This window comes from Geotrypetes seraphini, chromosome 7 (assembly GCF_902459505.1).
Source record: "Geotrypetes seraphini chromosome 7, aGeoSer1.1, whole genome shotgun sequence".
Lineage (NCBI taxonomy): Eukaryota > Metazoa > Chordata > Amphibia > Gymnophiona > Dermophiidae > Geotrypetes > Geotrypetes seraphini.
Genome location: NC_047090.1, coordinates 104,942,789 through 104,963,309, shown reverse-complemented (window position 1 = coordinate 104,963,309; position 20,521 = coordinate 104,942,789). Strand labels below are relative to the sequence as shown.

General features: G+C 40.2%; 1 protein-coding gene across 8 annotated transcripts in view; it reads right to left on the bottom strand.

The window, feature by feature from the left end:
• MTA1 (metastasis associated 1) overlaps nt 1-20,521 on the bottom strand; it is a 428,762-nt gene that overhangs the window by 104,768 nt on the left and 303,473 nt on the right. For 6 of the 8 annotated variants that reach the window (XM_033951860.1, XM_033951861.1, XM_033951863.1 and 3 more), the window contains 4 exons: nt 17,928-18,117; nt 17,304-17,393; nt 8,371-8,514; nt 4,730-4,765 (listed from right to left, as the gene is read on the bottom strand). In XM_033951860.1, coding sequence (XP_033807751.1) covers nt 4,730-4,765; nt 8,371-8,514; nt 17,304-17,393; nt 17,928-18,117 — 460 coding nt within the window. The remainder of the gene's footprint in view (nt 1-4,729; nt 4,766-8,370; nt 8,515-17,303; nt 17,394-17,927; nt 18,118-20,521) is intronic. The other 2 variants (XM_033951862.1, XM_033951865.1) reach the window with 1 other exon arrangement.

Sequence of the window (20,521 nt, the reverse complement as noted above, 5' to 3'; positions counted from 1 at the left end):
TGCCAATTAAGGGTCATCAGGGAGGTTTATTGTTAGAAGAGCTTTGGTCCTTTATCATTTCCTGGTTTTCCAAGATAGGCCCCAGGCTTGGAGGCCTATTGCTCACTGCCTTGTCGACCATATTAAGCTGATTCTTTTTATCTACCTGTGTACCATCATCTCATCAAAGGAGTCATCTATGAAGACTTCTACCACCATAATGACCCATGCCATGGTGGTGGGCACTTCAATCCCTAGGCTTCAGACCCATCAAGAGGGGTTTGTGGAAGGGCCCTCTGTCCCCGATGAAATGGACCTCTTATTTACCACTGATGTCAAGACTTTTATAAGCAGGACCGATTTGTATTTCAATTTGGATTTTCAACCTGCTTAAGTTTCATTTACCAAAGAAGCAGGCTGAGGCCTTGCTGGAGACCAAGGCTTTGCTGGAAAAAGGGTCCAGGCCTGGCCTGGCTTGTATTTGAACTTGGATCATGTGAGCAAGAAGATATGTGGTTCCTGTATAGAGAAGCACAGCAAAACAAGCCTCAGGAAATGTATTGAACTTTCTACCTAGGACAACCAGACACAGGTTAGCACAGAAAAACAACTTGCCAAATAAGGAAGGATAGAACTACAGAAAAAAAAACTGTGGAATTGTGTAAAGATTGGCCATTTATGGATAAGCGCAGCTATGCTTAGCAGGATATCATAGGACAGAGCAGATAGTAACATCTTTGCAATATGACAGAATAAGCCTTGATTGGCACAGGAGGGAAAGGTGTAACCATGAACAAAGATTATAAAAATTGATGCACTTTCTGCTGGGAGCTAGGGATGATTACTTATAGCTCGATATTTTTTGTCTTGGCATCTACCTGTACCAATCCCTCCAATGTATTCCAATTGAGACAATATATTTTGCTAATACATTTTTGCTGTTATATTTTTATGCTCTGCTTAAATAAAATATTGTCTGATTTTGGTAATACATTGCACGTCTGCGTGGTTCTTGGAGTCAGCTAGTGAGGGGCTTGGCAGTGGTTCTTCTACTGGTATTTTGCATGAAAAATACAAGTATTTATCTTTGCATAATTTTGAAAATTTTAGTATATAATTCCCTGGGGGTGTAATAAGGGCTTTGACTTAACTTTGTTTTTATTAACAGGAAATGTACACAGATCATATCACAGTACTCTTTTTTTCACTGGATATTAAGCTACAAAAATTCTAATATTTAGTATTAAACAAATATGCACCTAATATTGATGATAGCTTCAAAAGAATAAGAAACAGCATTCAATCTAAAAATGCCATTTTAGCAAAGACTGCAGGACCAGGTCTTAAAGCAACAATAAAGTATTTTCTTTTTAATACTAATTAGAAACTTGTTCTATTTGACAGAACAAGTTTTGTAATACATTAAGCTAAATTAAGCCACACTGATGTATACGCACCTGCAATTTTTAAATCAACATCTGAATGGGACTGAAGACATCTCTATACATTTAAGTGTAGCTCAATTTGATTAGAAATACGATAGATTATTTTGAACGATTGCTGTAATAAAATTTCATGACATACAAAGCTAATAAAGATTTCAAATATCTTGTGTGTGATATGGAATTCTTTGTAAGGCATAGATATGCCTCTAAGTCACAAGGCAAGAATGCACAATACAATACACCAGACATAAAGTGGAAATATTTGCAGTAATCTGTGCATGTACAGTACAAAAGTTCTGTTTTTATTGCTCAGATGGACAATACCTTTCTTGATCTGGTCAACACAAGGATATGAGGAAACCAATGTTCCTTTAACACCTCCCAATAGTGGACTGATTTTGTTTGTGGATGATTTTAATTTGATTTTATTTTTCTCAAAGATTCAGGTCAGGAATTCTTGTAACTTGTGTTCTACTATATATTATATACCAGTAATAAAAATTCTCAGTTGTGCTGATAATGATTTTTGTATTATTTTTTAGGAGTTTGTTTGATGTCAATGCCTCAAGTCTTATTGTGTCTATGATGTTGTCCAGACATGTCTACGTTATATGTGGAAATCATAGGGAAACACGATTTTATGTATGTGACTTGGAAACTGCATAGTTGTATGCGGTATATAAATTTTTAAATAAATAAATAATATGAATTTTTTAATTTTAAGCTGCCTAGAATGGTAGGATAGTGTGTAAGAAATGTTTTAAAATAAATATACAAATATCATACCACCATTAACTGCTTCCTTCAGCCTGCCCAAATGAAAATGGCGCCATTTTCATTTAGGCAGGCTGAAGGCAACAGTTAATGGCACCATAATTAGTTTACAGATTAAATGCAGCCACCAGAGACCCTCTGAAGAAACTGGTATCTATGGAGAAACAGATCTTGTCAAGCATAGGCTGCCTGCCACAAAATAAGATAAGTACAGGCTGTTGAAAATTTGAAATTAATACATTTAAATACCATTCATTAAATCTAAAGCAATGATATAAGAAGAAGTTACAGTTAAAACTGAAATACATTTTGAAAGGTTTTTCTGGATCGATAATTGAAACATGGAACCAGTAAAATCTTGATTCCACATTGCAACTGAGCATGAATCAAGTAGATTTCTGAGATCCTTTTCCTCTCATCAAGCTGAAACAGAGGAATCAGTTTTGTGACAGATTTAAAGATCTCAACATGCATACTTTGAAGGAAAGGTGGGAGAGGAGAAAGATAATAGAGATGTTTAAATACCTATGTGGCATAAATGTGCATGAGGTGAGTGTTGTTCATTTGAAAGGAAGCTCTGGAATGAGATGGCATAGGATGAAGTTAAGAGGTGATAGGCTCAGGAATAATCTAAGGAAATACTCTTTGCAGAAAGGATGGTAGATGCATGTATTAGTTTCCAAGTTTTATTAAAAGTTTGATTAAACGTTTATATAATTTCTAAGCAATTTACATTAAAAATAATATTTACAAAGAAGGCATAAAATCAATACTAATGTTAATACTGACTTACAAGAAACATAAGGACAGAAGAGGAGAACTACAATTTTAAAAGTAAAAAAACATTCAAGGTAAACACACTAAGAGAGGGGACGTGGTGGAGACAAAGACTGTGTCTGAATTCAAGAAAGCATGGGACAGGCACATGGGGTCTTCTTAGGGAGGAGATAGTGGATGATGCAGATGGGCATACTGGATGGGCCATTTGGTCTTTATCTGCCATCATGTTTCTATGTTTTGATTATTTGTTGATAAGTGCATTATGGATGTTTAAAAAAAGCATATTGTGTAGATAACATTTTAAGAAATTTTTGGACACTTTTCAGTCTTTAGTACTTATCAGTTACTAGTTTACATGGAATTTTCCTAATGAAGGAGAACTTAGTGTTTTCACCTTCTTATTGGCTAAAGCTAAAAAATTATTTAGCCATGCTGTGGCTTAAGTGAGTTTTACATCTGAGGGATTCTCCTAAAATTATTTACTAGTATTACTTACTCTATTAAAATGTAATCATATTTTTAAGAGTTGTATTTTAACCTGGTTTTTGTATATTATTAATAAATCCAGGAGCTTTTTAAATATTGTGTAACATTTTTCCTATTATCATACCTTCATTAGTCTGTTTCACCTGTTTCACCTGAAATAAACTCAAATATATAAAGTAGATAATTTTCAAGTTTCATTTCAATCAGAAATGAGTTATTAATGTAAGTATTAATCATCTTCAGATTAATTATATTGGTGGCACTAGAATTATGCCTGACTTCAAAAGCAAGAGCTTTTTACTCCTCTCTAATACTGATCTACATTATTACAAAGATGGCTTCTTTCTAAGTTTGAGATCTAGAAAGTACAGAACATTAGGAAAAAAGATTATACAGTACACTAAAGATCATACACTACTGCAGGTCTAATAATGAAAGGGAAATTAAAAGCTATGGATATTGCTACTTGAACTCCAGATGCACATTTCCTGAATCACTAATCCCAGTATCTCTGTGACACCAAACTGAAAGGGGGATAAGACGACTAGAGTGTGTGACTGTACCAGAAACGTGCTAGATATATGAAAATAAACCATACATTCTGGGACACAGCAAATATCCTTTAAATAATGATTCTAGTGTTCTCCAGGGTAGTTTAAATGTAGGTATTGAAGAACATTTCTGTTACATTCAATCAAGATGCTACACATTCTATACTGGGGCATATTTGGAGCACAATAGCTTTGATACAGGGACATGAAAATATGGAGTTTGATATTTTAGGAAATACAGAATTCTTAGTATTGGCATTTAGTTTTTAGGACTAATCAGTACTTTGAATGATTCTCAGCTCAAGAAAGTAGTAAATAACTGGTTTAAAAACAAGATTTTTAATTTCATTTCTAAAACTGCCAATTTCTTTCTAATTTCATTGTTCAGATTGAAAGCTTGATATATTTTATCCAATCTTAGAAGCTGCAACAGCATAAATTTAGCATTTAATTGACTTTTTGTGTTTGTCTAGAATATGATGTCTGTAAATAATGTAACCTTAAGGTTAATACTTTGTCAATATTTGCGTATAATGTGTATGCGCATTAGTGTGGACCATCAATACAGATATTGTCCATAGAACATTTAGCCACCAACACAAAGCCACAAAGCACTAGTAGCCATAAAGCATAGACAAGCCAACTACAGAAGCCAAAAACTAGATACTATCACACTGTCCTAGCAGAAGCTGACTACAGCTTAAGAGGTCTTACCCCTGCTAGGCATCAATAGGCGTTTCTTCATGTTGCCTGACAGAGCATAATAAAGAGAGAGAAAAATACTACATCAACCCGACTTGAATTTTTTAAACTATATTAAATGACAAAGAAAAAATAATTATGCACAAGCATTTTAGAATACTACCATAAAACAAATGTCTTCAGCTGAAAAAAATAGATCATTGGTATAAATGAAATATGATAAATTTGTACTTATTAACAAAAAGACTTTCAATTCTGTTCCTAAGAAAAAAAGTTTTACTGCAAAGTACATTGATTGTAATTATATTTGTTTGCACATTTATAGTTCAGATAACAGCAACCCAAAACAATATATTTTCTCTTTTTTATTATAAAAAAAGGATTTTCTGTTTCAGTATACATGAAATTAACAAAAAGAAGCATATTTATCAAATATTAATCAATTAAATATTTAAATAATTGTAAACTATGGAGGGACAGAAAAGTGAAATGATGGCCCCATGATTGTCCTCTTAGCGGCTCTATACTGCAGGAGACAAGGGCACTGAGCACTTTACACAAAATATCAAAATTATTTAAGTAATTGATTAATATTTGATAAATATGCTTCTTTTTTGTTAATTACATTATTTGGGCATATTTGAAAGTGAAACTAAGCTCCTAATAATATTGTCATTATATATGAACCAAATAAGTAAAAAAATGCCATTCTTGAAAAAGAGAAGCTGAAATAAAACTAGAGGGGGAATTCATCAAAGGGTTCTACCGCATTAGTGAGCGCTGAGGGCCGGATTCTGTATAGGACGCCTAGTCTCAGAAGTCACCTAAGCGGCTTTTGAGAATCACACACGGGGTCCTATAGAGAATCAAGCCCGCCTAATAACCCGATTCTCTAACCAATGTCCATGTCACAGGTGCCGGTTAAAGAATCGGGTTTCTGCTGAGCTTATAACGGCAAGGGATCTCCCTGCTGCAATAAGTTTAGCGGCAACCCCCCCTCCCCTCGAACATCACCAGCAACTACCGGAATCACCCCCCCCCCCCCCCTTCGAACATCGCTGGTAGGAGGGATGCCTACCTAGTCCCTTCTGCTGGAACCCCAACCATACCTCCCGAAGATCGACGGCAGGAACGATGCTTAGTCCCTCCTGCCAGGACCCCCAGAAGATCGAAGACAGGAGGGCTGCCCAGTCCCTCCTGCTGGAAATTCCTCCCCCCCCCGACCCCATCAATTCCTCCCCCAGAAATGTCATAGGCACTCAAACTATGTACACAACCTTGTGCCCTCAACTCAACTTCTTGCCATCAACCAACTGGCTGCTCGCATGGCTTAGATCAGTGTCTCTCAAACTATGTGCCATGACACGGTGGTGTGCCCCAAAGAGATCAAGGGTGTGCCATGAAAAATTCTAGAATTTTATTTTATTCTTAAAAATTCCCTTCACAAGTATACACTAGAATAGATGACATGTATGTCACATATGCAAGAGTCTATCAATGTTATGAGCGTCTGTGTGCAAAAGGATACAACCGCCTAGACAAGTATCATTCTTTGACATGATTGGTCCTTGAAAACTAACAGCAACTAATATTAGTTTTACTTTTAATGCAGTAATTATCCTAACTTGACCAACAAAGCAATCAAGACTTTGTTACTGTTTGGATTTTCTTATCTTTGTGAACTTGAATTTTCTGCTCTGACAGAAATTAAATTGAAAAATAGAGAACGACTGCAGATGGTGGATGATTAAATGTTTGACGACTATCAAGCCACCTTTTGAGTTAATTTGCACTCAAAAACAAGCTCATCCATCATATTGATTAGCAATTCTTTTCTAATTTTTAATTTCACCTTTATTACAATTACCCATACACAGCTTAAAGAACTTTAAATAACTCTCATTTAATTTCTTGTTGATTTTGCAATTTTATAATTTCAATTATAATGTGCCACAAAAAATGTTTGCTCTGTTTAGTGTGCTGGAGCTAAAAAAAAAGTTTACGAGACACTGGCTTAGATTATGGACCAGTACAAAAGGAAGTGGGGACGGACAATGAACACTCCACTGAAAATCACTGATGTAAAACTAACTTGTTTATTTCATAAAAGAACACAAGCAGAAGCTTTGGACCCGACACAGCACTATGTTTTGGCGTCTGAGGAACGCCTGCATCAGGGGTCACTAAAAATGAAACCAAAGCTTTTCAGTGATTTTGGTTACTCTGGCATGTTAGCTAGACCGAGCTTTGTTTTATCCTAGACCTGCCATCTGTGAACTTATACACTACAGGTTTGGTTTCATTTTTAGTGACCCCTGATGCAGGCGTTCCTCAGACGCCGAAACACAGTGCTGTGTCAGGTCCACAACTTCTGCTTGTGTCCTTTTATGAAATAAACAAGTTGGTTTTACATCAGTGATCTTCAGTGGAGTGTTCATTGTCCGTCCTCACTTCCTTTTGTACTGTTTTATACCTGTGGGTTCTCTGTCCTGTTGGACTTTTTGGTGTTTACTTAGATTATGGACCCACAAATCTTCATTTTTTTGAAGATTTAACAGTAACTTATTATTAGAGAATGACACAGGGATACATTTTTCACCTTCCCCGTGGTAACTCATTTTCCCGTCCCTACCCCAATCCCTCATCTGCACAGAACCTCAAACACTTTAAAATTATGTGTTTGAGGCTTGTGTAGTTAAAGCAGAGTTTACAGGAATGGGGCAGGGATAGGGACAGTGACAAAACTCACGGGAATGGGACAGGGAAATCGAGTTCCTGTGGGAACGGGGAAAAATCTGTCCCCATATCATTCTCTACCTATCATCTAGTGCTTCATAACACAATCCAGGGAATCTTAATGGTGCAAATCTCCTGTTCTGTTTCTTGCCAATGGTACAACAATTTGAAAAACATCCAGATTATATGATATTTAACATCCACCTCCTTAAAACCTATGCCATGGGTCCTAAAAAGATGTTAAACAACAAAAGTGAGAGCATCCCATATACAATCAGTTGCTGATAGAAGACCAAAGAACTGCTGTTAGCCTTGCAAAAAATGATAACAATGCCAAAAACTTACCATCTATACCTATACTAGCCAATCTATCCAACAGATAAGCATGAATGTGGTATTAGGCAAACTGCAAAGCCAACAGAGAATATGGAATGGTAGGTAGTCAGCTTCAGTTTGACCCTCAAGTGACCATAAAGAGTTTCAGAAGGAGAACTGGGGCATAGTTCCTGGCCTCAGGATCATTGCTGCAAGACCAATGAACAGTGAGAGGTCTTACAAAACTAGAGAAGAAACCCCAAAGTTGTTGTAAATGAAAGCTTATTGTGTCAGGATTTCAGAACTGGTTTTGACTGAGGTGTAAGAAAAAAGGAAGGAAAAAGAACATATGGTCAATCTTCACAGACCATTTTTTATGAAGATATATCATATTAAAATAAAATTTTAAATCCCTGAATATGATGAAGATCTTTTTAATTTTTATTGAAGCTATTCATTTTGAGTTGGACTTTAGGAGAGAAGCTTTGTGTTGATGTTATTTATTGTTGAACACAATTGTACAATGGAATAAAAACTAAAAAGCAGAGTATCAAACATGGTAACAGAAATTAGACTTATACAATATACTGTAAAATACTTACCATCCATTCCATTATGTTGCTCATAGCTCCTCTTGCCCAAGATTGTTGGTGAGCCATTGTTAATGACAGGTGAGGACTTTGCAGGGGTAAGGCTACTAGGTACACTCTTTGCAGGATCTGGTTTTGGAGGACATGGATGAGTCTCTGATGTAAAATAATACAACATTACTTCAAGTGAATTTTGTTTACAGAGTCAAAATAATAAAGATACAAGGTTATTGGCCAAAAATCCCAATATAATGAATATATGTTAGACATAGATAAAAACACAAAAATTCTACTGAAGGATTAATTCTACTAGCAGATACATGTGCAATTTTCCTAAAAATCCCTTTTCTCAAGTCTGACTCCAGTCCCAGGTATCCTACCTCTCTTTTCAGACTCCTATCCCACCTGACTTGAATAGCTTTACCCAAGGGTTCTGAAGGAACTAAGACAAGAAATAGCGGGCACAATCCAGCATGTTTGCAACCTATCCTTGAAAACTGGTGAGGTACCAGAGGACTGGAAATTGGCGAATGTCACACCTATCTTCAAGAAGGGATCGAGGGGTGACCCCGGGAACTACAGGCCGGTGAGCCTGACTTCAATTATAGGGAAGATGGTGGAAGCTATGATCAAGGACGGCATTTGCGAACACATCGAGAGGAATGGCCTACTGAGAACAAGCCAGCACGGATTCTGTAAGGGAAGGTCATGCCTAACGAACCTTCTGTACTTCTTTGAGGGAATAAGCAGTCGGGTGGACAATGGGGAACCCACAGACATCATTTACCTCGATTTTCAAAAGGCTTTCGACAAGGTGCCACATGAAAGGCTGCTTAGGAAGCTGTGGAACCACGGGGTGGGAGGGGATGTGCACAGATGGATCAAGCACTGGTTGTCGGGTAGACTGCAGAGGGTCGAAGTGAAGGGCCAATATTCTTACTGGCGGGGAGTCACAAGCGGTGTGCCACAGGGATCGGTGCTGGGGCCGTTACTCTTCAACATATTTATCAATGACCTGGAAAAGGAGGCAAAGTGCGAGGTTATAAAATTTGCAGATGATACCAAACTGTGCGGCAGAGTTAGGTCCAGGGAGGAGTGTGAGGACCTGCAAAGGGACCTGGACAAGCTGGAAGACTGGGCAAACAAATGGCAAATGCGCTTTAACGTGGAAAAATGCAAGGTCATGCATATAGGGAAAAAGAACCCGTTGTTCAACTACAAATTGGGGGGGGGGCATTGTTGGGAGACAGCAGACTTGAGAGAGACTTGGGTGTGCTGGTAGATGCATCACTGAAGCCATCTGCACAGTGCGCAGCAGCCTCGAAAAAAGCCAACAGCATGCTGGGCATCATAAAGAGGGGCATAACAACCAGGACGCGGGAAGTCATCATGCCATTGTATCGAGCGATGGTGCGTCCACATCTGGAATACTGCGTTCAGTATTGGTCGCCGCACCTCAAGAAGGACATGGCGGTACTTGAGAGAATCCAAAGGAGAGCAACGAAACTGGTAAAAGGGCTGGAACACTGCCCATACGCTGAGAGGTTGGATAGGCTGGGGCTCTTCTCTCTGGAAAAAAGGAGGCTCAGGGGAGATATGATAGAGACCTTCAAGATCATGAGGGGCATAGAGAGGGTGGATAGGGACAGATTCTTCAGACTGAAGGGGACAACAAGTACGAGGGGGCATTCAGAGAAACTGAAGGGAGATAGGTTCAAAACAAATGCAAGAAAGTTTTTTTTCACCCAAAGGGTCGTGGACACTTGGAATGCGCTACCGGAGGAAGTGATCAGGCAGAGTACGGTACAGGGATTCAAACAGGGATTGGACGGATTCCTGAGGGATAAAGGGATCGTGGGATACTGAGGGAGGAGCTGGGATGTAACACAAGTATAGAAAGCTAACCAGGTAATAAGTATAGAAACCCAACCAGGTCGTGCATGTGCAAGACCGGAGGGTTAGGACTTCGATGGGAAGATAGGACTTCAATGAGAAACCAAGGTGGCAAGGGAGCCCCTTCTGGTGATTCAGACAGGTCGTGACCTGTTTGGGCCGCCGCGGGAGCGGACTGCCGGGCAGGATGGACCTATGGTCTGACCCGGCGGAGGCACTGCTTATGTTCTTATGTTCTTATTTCCTCCTCCCCACTGTGCCATCCATTCCTATAACTCCCTTTGATCTTGTACTACCTCTCAGTATTTATATTCATTAAAATAGGTGTCTTTACAACTTTGGGGAAGGTGGGCATCGGAGAAGAGTTTCTAGCTTGGATATGATTGTTATATACAAATCCCATTTTGTCTCCACATCAGTGGGGTTTATACAGACCCATTTACATTGAAAAGGGGTAAGAGATAGGGTTGTGCACGTTCTCCTTTGTTGTTTGTGCTAACAATGGAACTCTTTGCTCAATAGAGGCAATTCCAATATCGGCCGGGGGTGGGGGGGGTGGGCAGGATCATAAAATCTTTCTCTTTGCTGATGATATTTTACTTATAGTACGTGACCCAGTATAGGACTTTAGATGTTATTACACAATCCCTTAAGGCCTTTGGGAAATTATCTGGCTTTAAGACTAACATGTCCAAGTTAGAAATACTAAATATAAATGTGGAATGGCAGATGCTGAATTTGCTGGAAAGACAATACCCCTTCAAAAGGACATCTGAAATTTTGGGCTAGGTGGTTTGCAGAAAACTAGAATGGGGCCCATTAAATATAGGATTACCTATACTGTGAATGAAGGAAAAGCGCCTGCTGGCGCATGTGGTTATGGTAGGCAGGCTAGCCCTTGCCACGGCACAAAAGGAGTGGAAGAGTGGACTAGTTTTTAGGGCAGGTTCAAGCCCAGCACTGCTCCCCGTGACCCTGGGCAAGTCACTTAACACTCCATTTCCCCAGGTATGTTAGTCAGATTGTAAACCCACTGGGACAGAGAGGGAGAAATGTTTGAGTACCTGAATGTAAACCACTACTTGTCTGCGGTGTTCTTTGCTCACATGTTTAAAGACAATAGACTGTTTTCAGTCCAATTCTTTATATGTGAGTTTGCAAACCATTGAACCCCTGGGGAAGGCATGTTCACCGAAAAACAGACCGTATAAGGTCCGGTTGGATTTTTATCACTGTATTTTTTATCATTGTACTTTTTTAATTGAATTTTCATATTTTTATATGTCAGTGTATAATAAATTATCTCCAGAACATCTGCATCCACAGTTTTCACTATGGATCATTGGGTCTCCCCATTTTTCTTTGTCAAGTTAAACTATTCTCCATTGCCCAAGAAAATAATAGAGATGTTAGACTATTAGTTGAAAATGAGTATTTTGGGCCTGATTTTATAAAAGACGCCTACAGTTAAGAGGCCTAGATTGGTGTACCCAGCCAATCTAGGCACCTAACAATTTCTAAAAAATTGACACTGATAATTGAAAACACTATTAAAAACCAATTTTAAAAATGAATCTGCCGGTAGGCACCTAACTTGATAGGTGCCTACGACTTTGATGTAGGCGTCTACACTGAGGCATCTACTGGCAAGTAAGAATGCTTAGGGGCAGATTTGGGGCTCAGTTTAGGCATGGACTGAGTTAGGTGCCAGTATTTTAGGCCAAAATCCCCTAGATTAATTTACTGGTGCCTAAGTCAACTATAAACAGCACTTAACTTTGATTGACATGCAGTAGGTGCTGATTTTCTAGACGCCTACCTAGTTAGGCGCCATTTCTAGAATTTGGCTCTTAATGTCTGGGAAAGATGAGAGGGGTAAAAATGATGGGCCCGATATTCAAAGATTAACCTTGAGTTCTCCACCTCTCCCTCCTCCTGTCCATCCCCTGCCACTTTTTCTTCCTTCTCTGTAATTACAAAGGACACTACACATCTCTCCTCCTCCAAACTCACTATCAGATCACCATCTCTCCTACTGTCATCTCTGCTATCTGCCATATCCTTAACCTATTGCTGTCTATTGTGACTGTACTCGATGCCTTCAAACATGCCATAATTACACCACTCCTCAAAAGAATCATCGCTGGACCCTACCTTGCCCTCCAATTACTGCCCCATCTTCCACCTCCCCTTCTCATCCAAGCTACTTAAACTCACTGCGCTGTTCACTGCCATTGTCTTGACTTTCTTTCATCTTAAGTCATCCTCGACCCACTTCAATAAGGCTTTCACCCACTTCATTCTATGGAAACTGCTCTTGCTAATGTCTCCAATGACCTGCTCCTGACCAATTCCCAAGGCCACTACATCATCTTCCACTACTCCATCTTCATCTTCTTCATCTGTGTCCTTTGATACTGTAGATCACCACCTTCTCATTAATACACTGTCTTCGCTTGGATTTCAGGGCTCTGTTATTTCATGATTTTCCTCCTATCTCTCCCATCACATTTTTAACATATGCTCTTGAGGATCCTCCTCTGCTGCCATTCCGCTATCAGTCGGGGAATGTCAGGGCTCTGTACTGGGACCTCTTCTTTTCTTCATCTACACTTCCTTCTTTGGCGCTCTAATCTCTTCCCATGGTTCCCAGTACCATCTCTATGCTGATTACTCGCAAATTTACCTCTACACCTGAAATTTCTACAGGGATCCAAACCTGAGTCTTGGCCTACCTGGCTTTCATTTCTACCTGGATGTCTTGCTACCACCTAAAACTACACATGGCCAAGACTGAACTCCTTATAAGAACATAAGAACATAAGCAGTGCCTCCGCTGGGTCAGACCAGAGGTCCATCATGCCCAGCAGTCCACACACGCGGTGGCCCAACAGGTCCAGGACCTGTGCAGTAATCCTCTATCTATATCCCTCTATCCCCTTTTCCAGCAGGAAATTGTCCAATCCTTTCTTGAACCCCAGTACTGTACTCTGCCCTATTACGTCCTCTGGAAGCGCATTCCAGGTGTCCACCACACGTTGGGTAAAGAAGAACTTCCTAGCATTCGTTTTGAATCTGTCCCCTTTCAACTTTTCCGTGTGCCCTCTTGTTCTTTTATTATTCAAAAGTTTGAATAATCTGTCCCTCTCTACTCTCTCTATGCCTTTCATGATCTTGTAAGTCTCTATCATATCCCCTCTAAGTCTCCTCTTCTCCAGGGAAAAGAGTCCCAGTTTTTCTAATCTCTCAGCGTATGACAGGTTTTCTATCCCTTTTATCAGACGTGTTACTCTCCTCTGAACCCTCTCGAGTAACGCCATATCTTTCTTAAGGTACGGCGACCAATATTGCACGCAGTACTCCAGATGCGGACGCACCATCGCCCGATACAACGGCAGGATAACTTCTTTCGTTCTGGTTGTAATACCCTTCTTGATTATGCCTAGCATTCTATTTGCCTTCTTAGCGGCCGCTGCGCACTGTGCCGTCGGCTTCATTGTCATGTCCACCATTACCCCCAAGTCCCTTTCTTGGGTGCTCTCCTTCAATAATATCCCTCCCATCGTATAGCTGCACCTCGGGTTTCTGCTTCCCACATGTAGTACTTTACATTTCTCAACGTTGAACTTCATCTGCCATCTCGTCGCCCATTCCTCTAGTTTGTTCAAGTCTCTTTGCAATTCTTCGCAATCCTCTTTAGTCCGAGCTCCTCTAAATAGTTTGGTGTCGTCCGCAAATTTTATTATCTCACACTTCGTCCCTGTTTCTAGATCATTTATGAATATATTAAATAGCAACGGCCCAAGCACCGAGCCCTGCGGGATACCACTCGTGACCCTCCTCCAGTCCGAGTAGTGGCCCTTCACTCCCACCCTCTGTTTCCTACCCGCCAACCAATTTCTGATCCATCTATGTACATCTCCTTCCACCCCATGGTTCTTCAGTTTCCGAAGTAGGCGTTCGTGGGGTACGTTGTCAAAGGCTTTTTGGAAGTCTAGATATATGATGTCTATGGGGTCACCTCTGTCCATCCGTTTGTTAATTCCTTCGAAGAAGTGCAATAAGTTTGTTAGGCATGATCTCCCCTTGCTAAAACCATGTTGGCTGGCTGTCAGAAGTTTGCTTCTTTCAAAATGTTCGTTGATGTTGTCTTTTATAAGTGCTTCCACCATTTTATAAGTGCTTCCACCATTTTCCCTGGAACCGAGGTCAGACTCACCGGTCTGTAGTTTCCTGGGTCACCCCTTGATCCCTTTTTAAAGATGGGCGTAACATTGGCTATCTTCCAGTCTTCTGTGATCACGCCTGTTTTCAGGGATAGATTGCAGATTTGCTGCAGTAGTTCTGCTATCTCCTCCTTTAGTTCCTTCAGAACCCTTGGATGGATTCCGTCCGGACCCGGGGATTTGTCAGTTTTTAGTTTTTCTAGCTGCCTGCGTACGTCTTCCAGGCTCACTTCCATGGATGTTAATTTTTCTGCTTGCTCTCCCTTGAAGATTTGCTCAGGTTCCGGTATGTTGGATGTGTCTTCATTGGTAAATACAGATGAAAAGAACATGTTAAGTCTTTCTACTACTTCTTTCTCTTCCTTCACCACTCCCTTCCTGTCTCCATTGTCCAGCGGTCCCACCTCCTCCCTGACTGGCTGCTTCCCTCTAACATATCTAAAGAATGGTTTGAAATTTCGAGCTTCCCTGGCTAGCCTCTCTTCATACTCTCTTTTGGCTTTTCGAACCACACGGTGACATTCTTTTTGATACTTCCTGTGCTCTTTCCAGTTATCTTTTATTCTAAACTTGCCTCTCTCCTTCCTCTGTTCTCTATTTTAGTGAATAATGCTTTCATCCTCCCTGTCTCGGCATGCAACATCAGGATCATCTTCGACTAATCTGTTTTCTTCTCTTCATATATCCAACAGACTGCCAAAACTTGTCACTTCTTTTTATACAACATTGATAAAATCTGGACTTTCCTTTCTGAGCATGCTGCCATGACCCTCACTATGCTCTCATCACTTCTCGCCTGGATTACTGCAACTTGCTTCTCGTCTTCCACAAAGCCCTCTCTCTCCCCTTGGCTCAATATCTCTCCTCTCTCATTCCTCCCTATACTCTGTCCCGGGAACTCCGTTCATTGGGCAAGTCTCTTGTCTGTTCCCTTCTCCTCTAAATCCTGACTCCATCCCTTCTGACTTGCTGTGTCATATACCTGGAACTTGCCTGATTCAGTACTTTAGGCTCCATCTCTAGTGGTATTCAAATCCAAGCTAAAAGCCCACTTTTTTGAAGCTGCATTCAAATCTTAACCACACCAACTTGTAAAGCACCATATCTGTCTATCCTTCTTTAGTCCCTAACCTCTCTACCTCTACATCCCTTTGTATTCCCCTACGCAAACTGCCTATATTTATTCACCGTTTTTGTCCAGTGTGTCTATCATAAACAGATTGTAAGCTTTTTCGAGCAGGGACCGTCTCTTGCGTGCTTAATGTACAGCACTATGTGCATCTGGTAAACTGGCATGTGGTGCACAGTCACTCCCTCAGGCGCCTATTCAGTGGAACATTGGAGATCTCCGAGAATCTCGGCGAGAGGGAGAATTAGAAGGGCTTGAGCATGCGCAGATGCATGCTCAAAGCTGGCAGAGGCAGGAAGATCTTCAAGTGGCACCGGCACATCCTGTGGGCTGCGTGCCGGTGCTAGATGGGGGGGGGAGGGGTGAGTTAAAGTTGGTCGGGCGGGAGGTGCCTGTTCTCACAGGGGGAGGGGGGCCTTTGCGAGCGGGGGGGGGAGCGATGCCGGTTCTCGTGCCGGTGCCAGACGGGAGGGGTGAGTTCAAGTTAGTTGGGCATGGTGTGCCGGTTCACACAGAGGGGGGGTGCGAGTTCACGCGGGGGGGGGGGCTTTGCGAGTGGGGGGGGGGGAAGAGAGCCACTGGCCTCAGGGGGGGCAGGGGGGGAATGTATGAAAGCGTGTTTCCATTATTTCCTATGGGGAAACTCGCTTTGATATACGAGTATTTTGGTTTACGAGCATGCTTCTGGAACGAATTATGCTCTTAAACCAAGGTTCCATTGTATATTGTCTCTCATAGACAGTAATGGGTTGTACTCACTGTGCTGCCATGTGCTGTGTTTTCATCAGCTTACACTATAGCTGGATAGAGGAAAAGCTTTTTCTGCCTCATACCAAGCAACCAAGGGTTTGTCTCTCTGGGCTGCTTTTTACACAGGCTGAACCAGCCTGAAATCCTCTACCCCTCTAGTCTCTATATGTTTCTTTGTTTAAAGGGGGGGAGGGATACAGTTGGCACCCATAAGGTCTTCAGACAAGTGTGGGGTCCAAAAAAACCTGCACTCACACACTTCAAATGAAACCAGGTGAACAGAATCCCAGGGGTCAAACCCTGATCCAATCCAAGTGCTGGGGCAGGCTGGTCAGACAGATGCCCTATAGTAAGGGTGGCCCACTCAGCTAGACTCTTCAGAACCCCGAGTCTGCAGCTTTTCCCAGGTAGAGCTGTCTCAGGATTACTGGGGAGCTCTAAAGCACCCATAGCCTTGAAAAAAACCTTCAATTAATACCTGAAAATAATAAATATTAAATGTAACAGATGAATACAATACCTTCTTGCTTGCAGAAGGAAAAAAAAAATGAGGAGAGAGGGCAGTGTCCGATGATGCAGGGAGGCAGATTTGAAAATGTAAGATGATACCTTCTGCAGTCTCATAGGCTTAGGACTTATGTACTTTTTGCACTGGAAAAGGGCAATCAGTATTTGTTTTTTAATTTCTTTATTGGACAAGTAGGAGCCAAGGGAGACAAATATTTATTGCCTATGCCCCAGTCTTTAAAGTATTGATCAATACCTCTGGACATGAGGGATATCCTGATGTACCCCATGGCTCTGTGAGAAATGAACAGAGAAAAAACCTTCCTTCTTAAAGAAATACTTAAGTAATGTAAAAAAGGTGGCATCAAAACTATCAATGCAAAAAAAATTAAATATTGTTAGAAAAACAGTATAGATATCTGTGGATATATCTGCTTTACCTAGATACCGGAGTACTGCTTCTAAAGGCTTTCGAATAGCTTGTTTTAATATTAAGGGACTCTTTGCTGCTTCTGGTAGTCGTGTTGTACCTATGTAGAAACAGAATTATTTGATTATAGATGAAAAATTTTTTTAAAAAAAAAAGTTGCACTAATCATTTTCTCTTTTAAGCCATTCATACATTTGAAAATCAGTAACACCTTGACAAATTTAACTTTCTGAATTTGCACAAGTATATTCTTTCTATGACAACTGTATCTTTATTTTACTTTTGTTTCATAAAAGCACCTATGTCACCTCGTGATAAATACCTGTCAGTCTGGATTGATCTTAAGTATATATTGTATGTCAAAGATTTCTATTTCAGTAACCTTGGAATACATTTTAGTTGCTAATGTCACATGCTCTGGATTTTTTTTTTTAAAGCAAAATATTAAATTAAACAAAACAAAAATAGTAAAATTAAAGAAATCAGCAGTTTAGGAATTTAAGTATTTGTGAATTCTTATAAGACATTATGGATTTTGAAAACATTCATGAAAGAAATAAGAATCAAGCAGATTTCAAGCAAATGCTTATGTATCTTTCTCTACCTAGTTATTAGACTAGTGTTATATACTCACATTCTGCCTTGATAGCTGCACTATTGATAGGCATGTATGGATGCCTTGCTGCATACCAAGGACGCAAAATATCCCTACAAAGACGTCTAGCAATCCTTGTCAGTTTTGTTGTTTGTAGATAAAAGGCTTGTCGTGTTTTCATGGCAAATTTGGGACTTCCACTGTTCCGTACTGGCAAACCATGAGGACTCTGAGAAATGTGAAAAATGCATTATCTTTCTCATTGCATCAGAGCATTTTTCAATTTGAGGTTCATGATTTCTCAATATCTTGGAAACGACAGGAATACCCCAATTTTATGTTATAATATCTAAGAGGCTGAATAAAGACATAACAAAAAATACAAGGAGAGTAATCATAGCTATGGTCAAGCTTATAGGAGTTTTTTTGGCATGTATACAAATAACATTTTACTTGTCAATATTCAAAGTGATTTAAATTGCCTATATGAGGCTATCTCCTGATATTCAATAGCACTTAACTGGTTACTGTTGATGAATATAAACATTGATCACTAAACTGAAAGCCAACTATTTTGTGGATGGTCACTTCCTGTAGGCAGTCAGTCAGCGCTGGCATCTATTCTTCTCCCCAATGTGCCGTGGCACACCTGAAATCTAAGGAGGCACATTGGTGTGCTGCAGCACACAGTTTATGATACACTGCTCTAGAGGTTCATAGACGTTCTTGCTAGTGCCTGGAGGACCAGATTAAGACTCCATGCCGTATAAGGCCCTTCAAAAACCTGGTCACATTTGGATATGTGACTATGGTGCTCTTGATGGCAGTAGTATGGTAACATCTTTCAGCTACGCTGATGATATAACTATACTACTCCCCTTCGACATCCAAGACCCCACCTCGTTAGGCAACATAAAAACAACACTGGAAGCAGTGGAAGAATGGATGCTAGACCACAAACTGAAATTAAACTTGGACAAAACAAAATTCCTACTACTTGAAAAGGACAAAAACCCATCCATAACAGAACTAGAAATAAACACCACCAAATACCCCAAATAGCCCTCTCTCAAAATCCTTGGAGTGTCAATAGATAGATGCTGCACAATGCAGATCCAAATCAACAAAACCACTCAAAAAGCATTTTTCACTATGCGCAACTTACAAAAAATAAGAAAATTCTTAGAAAAAGATCACTACAGGATCATAGTCTAATCTCTTGTCCTAGGACTAGTGGACTATTGCAATATCCTCTACCTTCCTTGCCCCACAATCTTGATAAACCAACTACAGACCATTCAAAACACAGCCCTCAGACTGATCTCTTCACTCGGAAAATTTGACCATATCACCAATGTCTACCTAGACTCACACTGGCTACCGATACGAGCTCGAATCCAATTCAAATTCTACTGTCTCTTATTCAAAGCAACAAACGGAACTGCACCCACCTATCTCAACAATCGGCTAAATCATAACAGCATATCCAGACCAAGAAGAACCCAGACCCTATTCTCCTACCCACCACTTAAGGGAACTCAGTGCAAAAAAATGTACGACGGCCTCCTAGCGACGCAGGCAGCGAAGCTGGACCCCTCCATCCTCAACCTGCTGACAACTACAAGTGACTTTAAATCATTCCGAAAAGAAATCAAAACTCTGCTTTTCAAAAAAACTATACAACCTTCTTATCCCCCTCCCCTCGCTTCCTCCGCCCTCCACACAAACTACTAGCTAACCTCCTCCCTTCTACTTTTATCCCCCCTTTGACCCTTTCAAGAAACCAACCCTAAACCTCTTCTTCCCTTCTAATGATCCTAAACTCTCCCCCTTACCTTACTATTCAACGCCCATAATCTGTTATTCCCCTGCATCCACTATATAAGTGTCCCCTGCATCTACTGTGTAATCATCTCCTAAATGGCAACTTCCTGGCAATGTCCAGCTATCTAATACTGTAAATAGTAACTTCCTGGAAATGTCCAGCTATCTAATACTGTAAATAGTAACTTCCTGGAAATGTCCAGCTATCTTATACTATTGTTTGTAACTTCCTGGAAATGTCCAGCTATCTTACACTATAATCCGCTTAGAACTGCAAGGTACAGGTGGAATAGAAGTCACTAATGTAATGTAATGTATTAAGCAGGATATAAGGGGGGGCCCCATAACCCAATATGGGCAAGACACCCCTTGCCTGGGAAAATTGTAGACACCAATATATAAATAATAAAAGATGAAGCTAAAGGATGTAAAAATGCTTCAGAGTTACAGTAAATTAATATTTCTAAGTTAGAATTACTGGCAAGTGTTAAAGTTTTTAAATAGATATTTGCTCCAGTAACAGAATAGAGGAAGTGCCTAAGTCCTAGAACAGGGGAAGGATCAGTGTGCCCTAAATGAATATGTTGTTTCAAAATATACAAGAAACTGAAATAGAACACTCCCTCTATTGCTGGCAGGAGCGCAATTAAGTAGCATGTGATAACTAAATCATTATTGTTGCTAGGGAAAATTACTAATGAAATAAGGTTGACAAGAAACTGACTAAAAGAACATTGGAGTATGCAATTTATCACTGGATCTTAATGAAGCAATTGTAATTCAACTAGAATATGTACTAAGTATGTTTA